We start from the raw sequence: 15,176 nt of genomic DNA, 5'->3' as shown, positions 1-15,176 counted from the left end.
CTGAGGGGCCAATATCCTCCTGACTACCAGGAAAAAAAATATTGTCCAATCACCATTTTTTTTAAATCCCACATTCTTCGTAAGGTAATAAAAGGTTTTATGCACTTACTTTGTCTCGTCCCATAGAATGTGTTATTACTGATGAACGCCATTTTTATGAATTAGAAAAAGGAAAGTACAAAAGTCCCACCCCTTCATATGTGGTATCATTGAAAAGCCCTAAATGTCCTCTCCAGATACCAAAAGGAATTAATTCAGTAGAATGCAGGGGGTGGGAGATATTCAAGTTTAGAAATGTCCTCTACAGAGGACAAAAATGAACTACTGGTAGTCAGGAGGATATGGAGAATTAATTTATGTGGCTTTAGTAGCTCTTCCATTTTGTGTCTGTTGAGTTTTTAATAAGTGCCACAAACACTGTTTTGGTTGCAAAAGCTTTATGGGATGAGTTTTCCTGATGCACGCATGACTGCACACTGCAACTCTGCCTGAAAGCATTTTATAGCACATTGTGATGCATTGTGTCATCACAAAAAATAAGATTTAAAAAAGAAAAAACTTGTCATGTTGAGTGACATGGACTGAACCACCGGCCCACTAATGGACCGTTTAACTGGTTAGCACATTAACTTTATCAGCACAGACACAGAGTCAGTGTATTAACATGTAAACGTTCATGCCACACATAACGCTTTGTTCACAAAGAAATGTTTTCATTTCATGCCTGGCAGCCCACTTGACTTTTAATACATTGGAGGAATCCCTGGGTTGGGGTCAGAGCCCACAGAGTGGAGTTCTGACAGAGAGACCATCAGGTTCTTGGCCTCCTCCCTGACTGAAGCCCTTCTGCTCTGAGCTGATGGCTCAGTTCAGAGGGCAGCGGCTCCAGGAAGAGTCCTGCTGGCTACTGGCTTCCTCCACCGTTCAGTTCACTGACCTCCAAGCAGCAGAAATGTTTCTGGATTCTTCTCTGGATTTCTGCCTCAAGACAATTCAGTGTATGAGGTCTACAGACAGTTGGTTTGATTTCATGCTTGGTGTTTGACCTTTGACCTGCATAGTAAACTGTGGGACCTTACATAGACAAATGTGATCCTTTCCAAATCAATCTAGTCAACTGAGTTTACCACAGGCGGCTCCATTTTACCTGCAGAAACATCTCAAGGATGATCAGAGGAAACAGTTCATTGATAAAGAGCTTTCAATGTTTTTTGCAACATTCAGAGCAGTAATTAAGGCACCTTGTTAAGCAGCTAACAGTCTTTAGGACAATATAGTTGAGCAGCTGGCAGGAGTTATTCCTTTGTTACATTGACACCTTTCTGCATTTGTGATGAAGGTGGGTTATTGATCTGTTACAGATCGCTAATTATCACGTTGGAATCTAAATGAGGCGCTGAATTCCAGCAGGAACTTGAGCTCATGTTAATTTGTAACTTGATTTAATGTTTCTTATTTCTGCTCATATAAGCAATGGTTCCCTTTGGAACAGTCTTTGTGTGATATAAAGCCAGCCTTCCTACTGCTATGTTTCAGTTGAAGCTGAGTTTAAGGTAGGTTAACTGGTCAGACTGGGAGTTGTGTGTTTGGCCAGTGTGCCTCTGAACTGCCCTGAGACAGGCTGGGTTTGTCTCCCTCTTTCCTCTGAAGGGTAGAGACAGGCACCAACTGGACCAGCGGGTACAGAGACAGTACCGCGGCCTGCATCGGGCTGACATGTTGACATGTCACCGTGTTCTCAGAGAGATTGTGTAACAAAGATAATTGCTCAGGTGATGCAACATAACTTTCTGTTGCATGGTGCTTGCGATACGTGATGGATTTCACAATAAAACACCATCCGGGAACCTTAAACCCTGGATCCGTCTGAGTTAGAGAGAAACTCACTCACTTCACAGCTGACTTTTTATCTCGTTCCTCTAACTTGATCGGTTTTATTGTCAAGTTTGACATGTAATTCCAGTTCCATCTTTCTCGTCGCCTATGCACTTTTATTTTGAAGAGTCAACCCACAATGCCCTGTGCGCCTCCTGCTGCCTCAGCAGCAGCTGCAGCCTGGCTTGTAGTTGTTCCGTCAGTGCATGGAAATGTCAGAAGATTGTTTTGGATCGTGGTAAAGTGAACGGTATGTTACCTCTCCTTTCTGCTGTTAATGATGTAGAGATTCATCTGAGCTGGATCTCTGCAGCCGATATGAGTAGCTTCTGCGTGATGTAGATCTGGAGCGGGGCGCCAGGACTTCAGGTTTAGTTTTTTTAATGTGTCAACTGAAGCCGTTACAAGAAGAGCCTGCTGCCGTTTAAACCGCCGCAGCGAGACAACGAAGAGGAGGACGAAGATAGTGATGCTGGCAGACAGAATGCTGCATTATGAAAAGCTGCATCTGGTCAGCAGCGGGTTCATGAATGGACTGCATGGAGCAGCTGCTCCACAGCCTGAAGTGAGCTACAGCCTACTTCAGGCTGTAGCTCACAATTTAGCTTCAGAATAAAGTGGAACCCTGAATAAAAGTCGAATCTGTTCTGTTTTCACAGATAAAAATAAAGTTCCACTTCCGTCAGCGGGAAGTGGAAGTATCCAGAGAAAACCCCGGCATGCTCAGGGAGAAGATAAGATATCCCTTTATTAATCCCGCAGTGGGGAAATTTGCATTGTTACAGCAGTACGGAACATGCAGGAAATCTCAGGTTTGATTCCCAGAGACATGTTTGAACAAATTCTGAAGCAGGAACTGAAATTGCAGAGTCTGGTTTACCATCAAATTTGTCCAATCAGAGCGCAGCTTCTGGGTCTACATGGACAGCCTTCGTACACACACTGTAGTCTGTCCATCTCTGAGGATTCTGCCTCTCCTCTGCAGCTTTTAGGACAAGATTGAAGCTTTGGAAACAGGTGAACCAGTTTGTTCTTCAGTTAGCTGAGGGAGTCAAAGCGAACAGACGGCTCAGCATCCTCAGCGCTCTGACAGCCCAACATCTGGAGCTGTGTGAGGTCAGGGGCATCAGTCAGACTTCTGCTGGTTGAAACTGATTTCCACTTTCCTTTGTGGTCTGATCTGATTTGCTGATTCCAGTTTTCACCTTTTGCGATTCTTTCATGGAAGCCTGGAAGGAGAAACCATACTGTGTCTTCCTTTGATGGAGGCAGCAGTAGTTTTAAATCCAACATGAAGGAAGTGCAGATTCATTCACACATAAAAGCAGATCATTTAACTTTATCTAGTTGCTATTGAGCCCTGCGACAGACTGGCATCCTGTCCAGGGTGTACCCCGCCTCTCGCCCGAAACGGTTGCTGGAGATAGGCACCGGCCCCTCATAACCCCACTAGAGACAAGGGTATAAGAAAATGGGTGGATGGGTGAATAGATAGTTGTTATTGAACATAAAACATGTGTAGAAGTAATTGCAGTTGGTTGGTGTTTAAAAATCAAAAATAGTGGAAGTTTTGATGCATTTAATGAAAATGAAAAAAACTGACTTTTTGTTTTATTTTATATTAATGTTTCCATATTGATTAGTATGCTAACATGTTGGTGGCAGAGTTGCGTTGCGTTGGTCTTTTAGCGTGGAGTTTTCATGCGTTGGTTCTCTCCAGGTCTTCCCACAGTCCAAATACATCTGCTGTGTTGATTGATCTCTCTACGTTGTCATGGTTGTTTTTCCTGGTGATGAAATCTCAACATGCCCCGCCTCTCGCCCAATGACCGCTGGAGATGGGCACCATCCCTTAGCCTATAGCCAGGAGAAGCAGATATTGATGATTGATAGATGTTATCAATACAAATCTTCAGATTGATAAAAAAATGCATAGATGTCTGTGGTTCAACAGATTTATTTTGCAGCTGTTGGGTTCAAAAATGTGAACTAATGAAACTCTTCCTCCTCAGTGTTGGATTCTTTTTGGACAGCTCAGAGTTAAAGAGTCAAGATCTCTTTTCCCAGCATCGTTTGTTTTTCCTTCTTTCCTCTACAGGTTGAAGATGTGTGGCATCTGGGCTTTGTTTGGCAGCGATGAGTGTCTGTCGGTTCAGTGCATGTGTGCTATGAAGATTGCTCATCGGGGCCCCGATGCTTTCCGCTTTGAAAATGTCAACGGTTTCACCAACTGCTGCTTCGGCTTCCACCGGCTGGCCATTGTGGACCAGCTGTATGGTATGCAGCCGCTACGAGTCAAGAAGTTCCCTTACTTGTGGCTCTGCTACAACGGAGAGATTTACAACCACCAAGCAGTAAGACAGCTATGAAACTGATCTGGCTTTTATAAAACCAAGCATTACAAACCAACCAACACAATGGAATCTGAGAACAGACCACAGTTTGCTGAAGCAGTTTGCTCTCCACTGATGCTCCCTCTCAGTAGCTACTAGGTTTCATTGCTACTAATTATACCACAGTCATTGTTGGTGGAACTGTAACAAACTGATTAGAACATAAAACCAACACATCCTGAGGCACAGAAGGATTTATTTCTTTATTTTATATATTTCTGAAACTCTGTAGCTGTAGACCTCCAGGCTTCATGCAGTCTTCATATTAGTTCAAGAATAACACTGGGTTACAACAAACAATGTTTTGGAAGTTGTCTGATTTTTTTTTCAACTGAATTAGGACTATTTGGCACCACTGAATCCAAAAATAACATCCATTTTTTCTCAGTCAAGTCAGGTTTTTATTCTAATTTGATTTTAGAGGAATCTGATCTTCTGACTAAACTGGTTGCATTTCTCTGACATTATCAGATCATTTCTGTTAATATTTCTTATTCAAAAAAGGTTTTAGGAGAAAAAAATGTTTTCTATCAGTTTATTAATTAAATATAAACTTGTAAATTGAATAATAAACGCTGATAAGGCTAAGTACATGTGAATTGAACATCACGTCTTCATTGTGTAAAATTCTCCGTCTCTTTTCTGTCCTGGTGGAATCTCTCCTCCTGCTCATCACCCATTGATCAGATTCTCAGGAAAACTGATCCAGATTTGAGAACAAGTCATGAATTTTGGTGCTCATGTTGCTCCATAGTTCAGAAAAGTGACCTGATTGAGCAAAACCACTGTGATTTTTGGATTCAGCTCATCAACATAACCCTAAAACAGATGAAAAACCCCAGACAATGTTTTGGTTGTTTACCAGTGTAATTACTAGAGACTTGGAATGAGTTTTTAAGACCAATCAATCAGCTGGACAGTCCAACACATATGCATGTGTTGTATGCATATGAAGTATGCAGGCTAGTGGTGAAGTACCCCACCATTAGCCAGTAAAATAGTGGTTAATGATTCTCATGCCTTGGTCTGGTGCTGGCTTGCTAAGAATGAAATGTCTTTAATGTTATACGTCTGGCATTTGTATGCTTTTATATATATTTTTATCGGTTGCAGATGGTTTCAGTGGGGTAAATCACAAACTCTGCCACTTTTTTGTCCTTTCAGCTGAAGACAAAGTTTGACTTTGATTATCAGACTAAAGTAGACGGTGAGGTTCTGCTTCATCTGTACGACCGCTTTGGAATCCAGAAGATGGCTTCTCTTCTGGATGGAGTGTTTGCTTTCATCCTGCTGGACACAGCCAACAGAAAGGTGTACCTGGGGAGAGACACGTACGGCGTCCGGCCGCTCTTTAAGTTCCTCGCCGATGATGGCTTCCTTGCAGTCTGCTCAGAGGCAAAAGGTCCTGGGTTAGCTTAGAACAGCTACCCGAACTAACTGGTGAGGTTGTCTCGTTGAACACGAGTTAACTTGTTCTTCTGATTGTAGGCCTTGTAGAAATCACCCACTCCATGGAAACCGCTGCCAGCATCGTTCCCTTCCTCCCCGGCTACTTTGAGGTCTTTGACTTGAAGCTGAACGGCAAAGTTCAGTCGGTTCAGTTTGAGCAGTTTCACTGCTGTACCAGAGAGCCGGCTCACGCCTTGTACGACACGGTGGAGGGACTATCTTCAGGTGAGAAGCTTCCTCTATCGGGTTCTGCTTCTCTCATACTATCTATAATCAAACCAATGTGTTGTTCCAGATTTTGGTGAAGAAACGGTGAAACGTAACATCAGAACTATGTTTGAAAATGCTGTGAGGAAACGCCTTATGGCCCACAGACGCATCGGTTGTCTGCTGTCAGGTAGCTGCTGCCGTTTGAATCAGAAAATGGTGATATTCATCATGATGAAAAATGCTTGCTGTATTTACTGTACACAGTGCCAGCAAAATCACTTTTGCTGCTTGAACTGTTTTTTTTCCCCCAGCCTCAGTGAAAGCGCCATTTGTTTTAAAGGCACAGATACACTATCTCATGGCCAGTTCTGGGAAAAAAATGTTGTTTTCTTCTGCTTTTGATTGTTTTCGAGTTTTATACATTAGTAAATTTATTTCAGTAACTCCATCACCAAGTGAAACACATAGATCAGTCAGACTGCTGTTCTAACACCTTTGTTTCTCTTGATGATCATTTTCTGCTTATAACTAATGAAAACATGACATTTTAAATTGAAATATTTACATCTGACCAGTAAAAAAAATGCAGTTTTACAAACAGAAATGTGGGCTTAATAAAAAGTATGTTTAACACCTGCTTAAAGGAGTTTTTAACCTGACAAATGAAATTTGAGATGTATGTTCTAATTTATTGAACATGACTGTAAATTTAAAAATGAAGTTTAAATGATTATTTAATCTATGAAGGAAAAATGCTTCCCAAAGCTCACTCAGTCTCACTAGACACACCCAGATCTGATCGATGTGAAACCAGACTAAAGAAATCATAGAATATGTAGAACATATGAAACACACTAAGGGTGTGTCCACACACCAGCCCTGTTCAGTCCGCTTTAATCCAACTCTGGGTGGTTTGTCTAGAAAGTCCGGTTTGTTTGGAAAAGTGTGAATGTGTAGTCGAACTCTGATGTGGACCAAAAAATTTAACTCTGGTTCTCCTACAAACTTCGGTCTGGGTTCGGTTGAAGTGAACTCTGGTGCGGTTAGAATGTATATATGAACACCAAGGGAACCAGAGAGCGCTCCAAACGCAGGAAGTGGACTACAGCACAGGGCATTCTGGGTTCTCCAGCAGGACAAAAACACAGCAGCAATTCCACCCCTGAGTGGTTATAAAAACAGAATGGTTTTGTCAAGTCTTGATTAGTCTGATTGACATGCTGAACTTAAACCAGTTAGAAATACCTAAAATGTTGCTGAAATAAAGCAATGCTGCCAGCAGAGGGGGTCAGAATTCCTCCACTCATGGTCAGTTATAGCTGGTAGCTGTTGATGCTAACTAAGAGTGGCACAATTAGCTAAAGCTACTAGCTTTACAATGCAATTGATTTTTAATATAGTGTCGGAGTGGCTTGGAGCTTTTTCCCTTTTAATGACTAAAATCCTAATTTTAAAACTACTTTTCTTTTTTACTCGGGTAATATTTGTCTTGTGTTCAAATTTATTTAATGACCTGAAACTGTAGTGTTTTCAGGCTACAGTCAGATTTATTTCATTTCGACAAAAATGAAAGAAATCTGTAAGAAAATACTTTTCTCAGTACTGATGGTGTAATAAAGTTGACCATTTTTGACCATTCTTTTCTTTGAGAGAATGAGCTACTGATCCAACATGGTGGTGGATATGGAGTCATTCCTGTTGTGTCGTCTGATGGCCAGGTGGTTTGGACTCTAGTTTGGTTGCAGCCATGCTGCTGAAGCTGTCCAAAGAGGAGAAGCTGCCGTATTCCATTCAGACGTTTTCCATCGGCGCCGAGGACAGTCCTGATGTCATGGCTGCTGAAAAGGTCAGCTTAGCAATTTTTCTACTTAAATCATCTGCAGTTGATTCATGGAAGAAACTTTGGTGTACTCTCCAATTATTGACTATTTAAACTCTGATGATTCCAGTCAGCCGCTGGTTTGTCCTGTGTGTTGTCAGGTGGCTGCTCACATCGGCAGTGAGCACCACAAGGTGGAGTTCACAGCAGAGGAAGGAGTCAAAGCTGTGGAGGATGTCATCTTCCACCTGGAGACCTATGACATCACCACTGTCCGAGCCTCTGTTGGTGAGTGATGGCTGGCAGCAGACAGAACCTCCCGGCTTTGACCAACAGTTGTTAGACTAAAATGAACGTCATTCTTTTATTCTATGAACTACTGACAACATGTCTCTGAAATTCCAAGCAAAAACATAGTATTTATTGGCAGAAAATGAGAAATGGTCAAAATAGATGCATTGCTTTCAGACCTCAAATAATACATAGAAAACAAGTTCATATTCATTTAGAAAGATCAATATTGATGTTTTAACTCAGGAAGAATTCAGAAATCTATATTTGGTGGAATAACCAGGAGGTTTTCAATGGGGTTCAGTGCAGTGGACTCTTCATTTTTTCCAAAGATATATATATATATATATATATATATATAAATATGCAATGTGTGTTCAAAAAGGTCAAGATATCATTTGTTCCAGTTTTTGCACGTCTCGTCATTCCTCAGTAGAAATGAATCAAAAAGCCGCTACAGATCAGCCTGAAGTCGGTTTCTGTTCGCAGGGGAATCAACAACCAGACTGCTAATAAAATAACTTGATTCTGTACATTTCTGCAGCCTGGAAAGTTTACTGATGTGACATTAATGTTGTCACAATCACCACATTCCTCTTTCCACCCGAGCGACTTTTTTGAATTAACCTTAAATCCAGTGAGACGTGGTGATGCCGGTGAGGTCAAAGGGCGATGGACAGGGTGCTGGCTGCTGCTGCTGTCCAACCACTCCTTAATGTCATATTGTAATAATGACTTTTCCATGAATTCCTTCAAACAGCAGTAAAAGTGAACTTGCTAAAATTAAGGTTCTGTTTCCTCCGCCGCAGGGATGTACTTGGTATCGAAGTACATCAGGGAGAAGACGGACAGCGTGGTGATCTTTTCTGGAGAGGGCTCTGATGAGCTGACTCAGGGTTACCTTTACTTCCACAAGGTAGGTTCTCCAGGAAGCTGTCCGTTACACCACCAGCCTCCAGCTCTGCTCCTCTGCCTAGGAACTGCAATGTTGAGATTTCTGAAGTGTTCCAGGCGAGGTTCATCATTCAGCTCAGATATTCTTAACTTGTGATTGATGTTTGTACTGAAGTAGCAGTCACTTCAGTTCCACTGAATAGAAATCATCACAATCCAGTCCAGAGTCATGTTATGTTGTAACCAGAAGTATTATTAATGACTCAGCTGTTGTATTTTTATTTGCTGTTTCAATCTCCAGTATCTATAAAAAGTATTCACTGCCTTTATGTTTTACCCTTTTATTGCTTTTGCAAATTAATCATGATCAACAAAATGTTACTATTTTTGACAAAAAGAAATACAAAAAAAGACTTTCTGACATCAAAGTGAAAATTAATTTGTACAAAAATAATGATGGTTAAAGAAAAAGAAATGCCATAAAATAAGTGACTGCATAAATATTCCCTCCTTCCAGTCAGTATTTGTTATTTGCCCCTCTGGTTCCGTCCCAGCAGGGAGTCTGTGTGGATCGCTCTCAGTCATTCTGCTCATCTGGACGCTGAACTTTTCCTCCATTCTTCCTGCTGAACTCCTCCAGCTCTATCAGGTCAGCTGTGAACAGGTCTGGCCTTTGACTAGGCCACTCCAGAACCTCCCCCTTGTTGTTTTCAGAGCGTCTCTGTGTATCTTTAGCTGGAAGCTTCGGTTCGTCGACCTGCTGGATGATAAATGTTCTCTGAAGCCGAAGCTCTCCGGAAGATGGAACCTAACTGTTTGATTTCCCAGCATTCGTTTGACCTTTGACCTTTCAGGACCTGCTGCTCAGAAGCATCACCACAGCATGATGCTGCCACCATCATATTTCACTGCAGGGTTGTTGTGTTGTGGTGATGTGCAGTGTTTTTGTCCTCTACAAACAGCACCTTAATAAAAAAATCTCATCAGATCAAAGAAGTTTCTTCCTCCTGACCTTGGAGTCTCTTCCCACAGGCCTCTAGGTAAACAAACTCTAGTCCAGCCTCGATGTGACTTTTCCTCATCAGTGACTTCCTCATCGCCTCTCTCCCATAAAGCTTTGACTGGTGTAGAACCAACAGTCGCCTGCAGAATCCCTCCATCTCAGCTGCTATAGCTTGGAGCTTCTTCAGCGTAGTCATGGCAACCTGGTGTCCTTTCTCACTAGTCTCCTTCATATAGACTGGTTCTCAGGTTGGGAGGACGACGTGATCAAAGCAGATTTACATATGAACCACTTTCTTTCGTGTCTTGATGATTTAACTGAACTCCAGGAGATTTTCTGGACTTTAGATTTTTTTTTATCCATCCTCTAACTTATACTATTCAATTACGTTTTCTCCATTATTTTCTTAGAAATCAGTTTTTACTCTGCCATTAAATGTTTTGGAGTTTTTTCTCCAAAAAGTCAGATTTTGTTGTCATGATAGCCTAAAAAATGCTAATAAAAGGTTAAAGCATCCAAGGGGGTGAATACTTTTTATAGCCAATGTAACTAGCAGAGATGTGAAGGGAGGATGTCAAATTCAGCTCAGTCTTTGCTAACTGGACTTTTTCCTCCTCCAGGCTCCAAGTGCCAAAGCAGGAGCAGATGACAGCATCCGCCTCTTAAAGGAGCTCTACCTGTTCGATGTTCTTCGTGCTGATCGGACCACCGCCGCACATGGGTAAGACCTGCCACACCCCCACCGGCTACAACTCCACACTGGAACCATTTAGATAAACAATGAGCTGACTTTATGCTAACTGAACATAGCATCCGATCAGTGTAACAACAGCTGGTTATAGTCGTCTCCATCAAACACTCTGCAGTTCTGGGAAAAAAAAAAAAGGGGGATGTGCTTAAAGGGACAGTATTACGTTTTTACCAGGCACACTATGCTGCCCTAAGTTGTTATAAAAATGCTGTAAATATCAAGCTGTCTCTTTAAGAAGCTCCTGCTCTTTTTGGCCTCTCTAGTATAAAATGGAATGATTCTTCTTTACCAGCTGACTTCTTCATGGGATTCTACCACATGCATGAAAAGCATGTAATTAGCATGTCATTCTAACTAGTTGAATGAAAACAGTTAATAGTAACACATCTCTGTTTTTCAGCTTGGAGCTCAGAGTGCCTTTCTTGGACCACAGATTCACAGCCTACTACCTTTCCCTTCCTGAGGAGATGAGAACTCCTAAGGTCAGTTCCTCAGATGCTCTGTTCTGTGTAGCAGAAGAATCACTCTGCTGCTGCATTGATGAAGCTGCTTGACGTGTGTGTGCAGGACGGAGTGGAGAAACACCTCCTCAGGGACTCTTTCAAAGGCCTGAACTTGATTCCTGATGAGATCCTGTGGAGACGGAAGGAAGCCTTCAGTGACGGTATGATGTCTGAGAAGAAGTCCTGGTACACCTACCTGCAGGAACATCTGGACTCTGTGGTACGTGTGGATCTAGCAATGCCAACAGTGAACCAGGCTACAGCTAATGAACAGCATCAGGATTCACTTCACATCACCAGCCTAGTTTTTAAATAGTCTGGAAAAGGAAAACTCACTGCTGTCTTACATTTCTCATTATTTTCACAAGATAAAATCTGCTATGATTTGTGTTAGTTGGACTGATGCCTGCTACGTCCTGTCTGCTCTGTGGCCGCTCTTGTCAAGTCAACATGTTCTAAAATGGCTGGTTCTGTTTGGGTAGGGGTATCCAAAGTTGGTCCTAGAGGACCGGCATCCTGCATGTTTTAGTTCTCTCCCTGGTGGTGGTAACAACCTTTTCAGCTTGTCAGTGTTCTTCTAACGAGCCATCATTAGATCCAGGTGTTAAACCAGGGAGAGAACTAAAACATGTAGGATGCCGGCCCTTCAGGACCCACTTTGGGCACCCCTGTGTTTGGGGAACTGTTGTAGAAACCCTGGAGATTGTTCCTACATAGGAGGATGCTTCATAAAGTGAAAAACATCAACCATTCCTCTTCTGGAGACAGCAATATTGCTCATGCTGTCTTCAGTCAGAGGGTTCTGTAGCAGGCCTGTAATACAGACCACTACAGGAGATCGGTCCTCCCCACAGCCACTAAGCACAAAAACTGAAGAAACCTAATAATATATGAGCTACAGCAGCATTTAACAGGCTCATCCGCTGCCTGCGAGGCGGGCAAATCCTCAACAGGAAGTAGTTTCTGAACCTGTGGCCAGCCCATACTCTAATCGGTCTGGTGTGCTCCCCAGGTCAATGACAGCCAGATGGAGAAGGCTGAGCAGACTTTCCCCCACAACCCCCCCAGGACCAAAGAGGCCTACTACTACAGACAGGTGTTTGAGAAGTTCTTCCCGGGCCGGGCCCAGTGGTTGTCCCATTACTGGATGCCTTGTTGGATCAGCGCCACTGACCCGTCAGCACGGACCCTGTCCATCTACAAGCCTGACAAACACCAGTGATTGGCCGGAGCGTCTGTGTGTTTCTGCCTAAGAAGATGTCAGGCTGTCAGAGGTCAGCTGGAGACTGAGCTGACTTTGGGACTCCACATTGTCTCTGCCTTTAGTCCACAGCTGTATAAGCAGCCCATGATGCTGTGTAGAAGCTCTAAGACAGCTTCAAACTTCAGATTTTGTTTATTTTTCTACAATTTGTTGCTAGCGCTCTGAGGAACAGTGTGGTGGTCTCCGTTAATCCATCTGAACCTAGAAGCATCCAACTCGCCCTCTGTTGGTGTGGAACTCCTGGCAGCTCTGCAGCATTCGGTTTGTCTGATGTTCACCACAGGAGGTCTGTTAAATAAAAGCAAACTCCATGAAACGCCTCAGGGTCCTCTGTCAGGCTCTGGTTCTTTCTCATGCTGGTATTTACTGAGCATTTCTCCCTACAAGTTGCTTCAAAGGCTTAAGAAACATCATAAAACAATCTAAACCCATCCATCCTTCCATCCATCCATCCATCCATCCATCCATCCATCCATCCATCCATCCATCCATCCATCCATCCATCCATCCATCCATCCATCCATCCATCCATCCATCCATCCATCCATCCATCCATCCATCCATCCATCCATCCAGTTGACCTGATTGAGCAAAACCACTGTGATATTTGGATTCAGCTCATCAACATGACCCTAAAACAGATGAAAAATCACAGACAATGTTTTTGTTGTTTACCAGTGATTTTGAGAAAAGATAGAAACGCTTGGACTTCTCTCCATCTCTTTTCAGATATGTGACTCAGGTAATGTTTTTCTTTACTTCTTATATTTGTCTTATTTATCTTTTATGACTTGAATTTTTTTTACTAAGCAATGGCCTCCCTGTTCTCTACCTTGAGTAGGTCTTTCAAAGCTCATGAGTGAGCGCTCCCCTGTGCATAATTTTTTTTAATTTCCTTTATTTAACCAGGTAAACCCGTTGAGATCTAGATCTCATTTTCAAGAGGGACATTGATTTTAGTCAATCAGGTCAACTTTCTGAACAGTTCTCAAGTGTGTGAAGATGGAATTTAGCACATCTTTCTGCAGTCATGGATCCAAACAGGCCCCAATTTACCAGCCAAACCAAGGAAGAAAGGTTTTAATTTAAATAGGATTGTTATGAAAGCAGCTGGTGTTCCAAGAATTGACAACAGGGGGCATGGGTGTCCTTTTTATGAGCTGAGCCAGAGCATTTGGCTACACCACACTGGAATGCTGCTGTGTACCGCAGCGGGCTGTAGGGGCCAAGGGCCTTCAACTCGTGTCCTGCAAAGTTTAGATGTGTCTGCCCCAACACACTTGAGTCAGATGATAAGGTCATTAACAGGACTCTGGAGAACAGGTAATTCAGCCTTCCATTCAGGTGTGTTGGACCTGGAATACATCTGAAAGTTCCTGATCCAAGTTGCAGCATCAGTCTCTGAATTCACACAAAGAGCCAAACTCTCATATCCTCCTGGCTACCAGGAAAAAAATATTGTCCAATCACCATTTTTTTTAAGTCCCACAGTCTTTGTAAGGTAATAAAAGGTTTTATGCACTTACTTTGTCTCTTCCCATAAAATGTGTTATTACTGATGAACGCCATTTTTATGAATTAGAAAAAGGAAAGTACAAAAGTCCCACCCCTTCACATGTAATATCATTGAAAAGCCCTAAATGTCCTCTCCAGATACCAAAAGGAATTAATTCAGTAGAATGCAGGGGGTGGGAGATATTCAAGTTTAGAAATGTCCTCTACAGAGGACAAAAATGAACTACTGGTAGTCAGGAGGATATTTCTTTAAAAGTCTTTACAGATGGTTTCACTCTGCAGTAATCAGGACTTACCAAAGATGGGAAACTGGTTCATTTTCAACACTATATGAACCCAGTGTTGTCCATTTTATTAGAGCTACTGCAGTTCAGATTGGTCAACAAATTTCTGCTTGTTCTGATAGGAAAATCCCAGGAAATGTAAGAAACCAAAGTTTTTTGCAGGTGAATCAGTGAAATTGTTGGGGGCGTGTGATCATTTGAAAGGAATCATGGTGAAATAAAACAGCCCACCTGATCTACAGACCATTAACTCAGGAAAATTATCTTCAACATGAGTTGAAGGAGTGATGCAAAGTCCATGCTCTGCTGGTAAATCCTGCTACATGTGCTGCCTCCTGTCTGGAGTGACATATTTAATAGAGTGATTAGTAGGGAGAATAGCTGGTCTTACTAACCTTCCCCTTGACTCTTCCAGCTGTCCTGCTTTAATCACCTCACCCTGTCACAACCTCCTAATGTGTTCAGAGTATCTTATGACTCCCAGTCATGTTTCCTTTAAATTAATAAAGATACAGTGAAATGTCTCTCTCCTCTCTTAAGAATTGTGTCTGTGTGACTTTGCCCTCTCCACTCATTTTCATGCCTCCAGAGTTCTGGCATCTGGACCTACTGTCTCTTCATAGCTGCCCTCACTTTCACCTTGTTAATTCTGCTAGCTTCCTTTTCCCTTGTTCCTCCAGCTCTTCTCGTTTTTGTCATTCATTCCCCGGGGTGTTCTTTCTGTCACGAGCCTCTAAAACTAGCTGCACATCGTTTCCAACTCCATCTTTTTGCTTAGCTAATCAATAAACGAACTAGAGTATTTTTTATGGTGCCCAAAATCAGTCTGGTCTGAAAGAAAGCGATAAGTCAGAGTTTGCTAATTGGTATGCTGCTTTGAGAATGTGACTGCATGTGTAACCGGGTTCTGCTTCACTCCACTGTA

At 42.4% G+C, this 15,176-nt stretch overlaps 1 protein-coding gene across 2 annotated transcripts; it reads left to right on the top strand.

Moving 5' to 3' along the window:
* The first annotated feature begins 2,006 nt into the window (after positions 1-2,006).
* Positions 2,007-12,768, top strand: asns (asparagine synthetase). Of its 2 annotated transcripts, XM_014992641.2 has the most exons (12): positions 2,007-2,125; positions 3,974-4,229; positions 5,433-5,670; positions 5,757-5,942; positions 6,013-6,114; positions 7,646-7,773; positions 7,908-8,034; positions 8,847-8,953; positions 10,555-10,655; positions 11,086-11,167; positions 11,253-11,408; positions 12,201-12,768. In XM_014992641.2, the coding sequence occupies exons 2-12, from the start codon at positions 3,981-3,983 to the stop codon at positions 12,408-12,410; spliced, it is 1,686 nt and encodes a 561-aa protein (XP_014848127.2). In that variant the 5' UTR covers positions 2,007-2,125; positions 3,974-3,980; the 3' UTR covers positions 12,411-12,768. The 2 variants fall into 2 exon arrangements, with proteins under 2 accessions (XP_014848127.2, XP_014848130.2); XM_014992644.2 differs by lacking the exon at positions 2,007-2,125 and having other exon boundaries at positions 4,012-4,152.
* Positions 12,769-15,176: the final 2,408 nt, after the last annotated feature.

Source organism: Poecilia mexicana, unplaced genomic scaffold (assembly GCF_051168715.1).
Source record: "Poecilia mexicana isolate PSO_F unplaced genomic scaffold, ASM5116871v1 scaffold_11, whole genome shotgun sequence".
In the NCBI taxonomy this organism is placed as follows: Eukaryota; Metazoa; Chordata; class Actinopteri; order Cyprinodontiformes; family Poeciliidae; genus Poecilia; species Poecilia mexicana.
The sequence above is the reverse complement of the archived record's forward strand: the minus strand, read 5'-3'. Positions and strand labels throughout refer to the sequence as shown.

What these genes read in the sequence shown, in the direction of transcription:
- asns (XM_014992641.2), top strand. Translation starts at nt 3,981, where the DNA reads ATGTGTGGCATCTGGGCTTTGTTTGGCAGCGATGAGTGTCTGTCGGTT. An exon ending in AGATTTACAACCACCAAGCA is followed by an intron (nt 4,230 to 5,432) that starts GTAAGACAGCTA and finishes TTGTCCTTTCAG; the next exon opens with CTGAAGACAAAGTTTGACTT. An exon ending in AGGAGATGAGAACTCCTAAG is followed by an intron (nt 11,168 to 11,252) that starts GTCAGTTCCTCA and finishes GTGTGTGTGCAG; the next exon opens with GACGGAGTGGAGAAACACCT.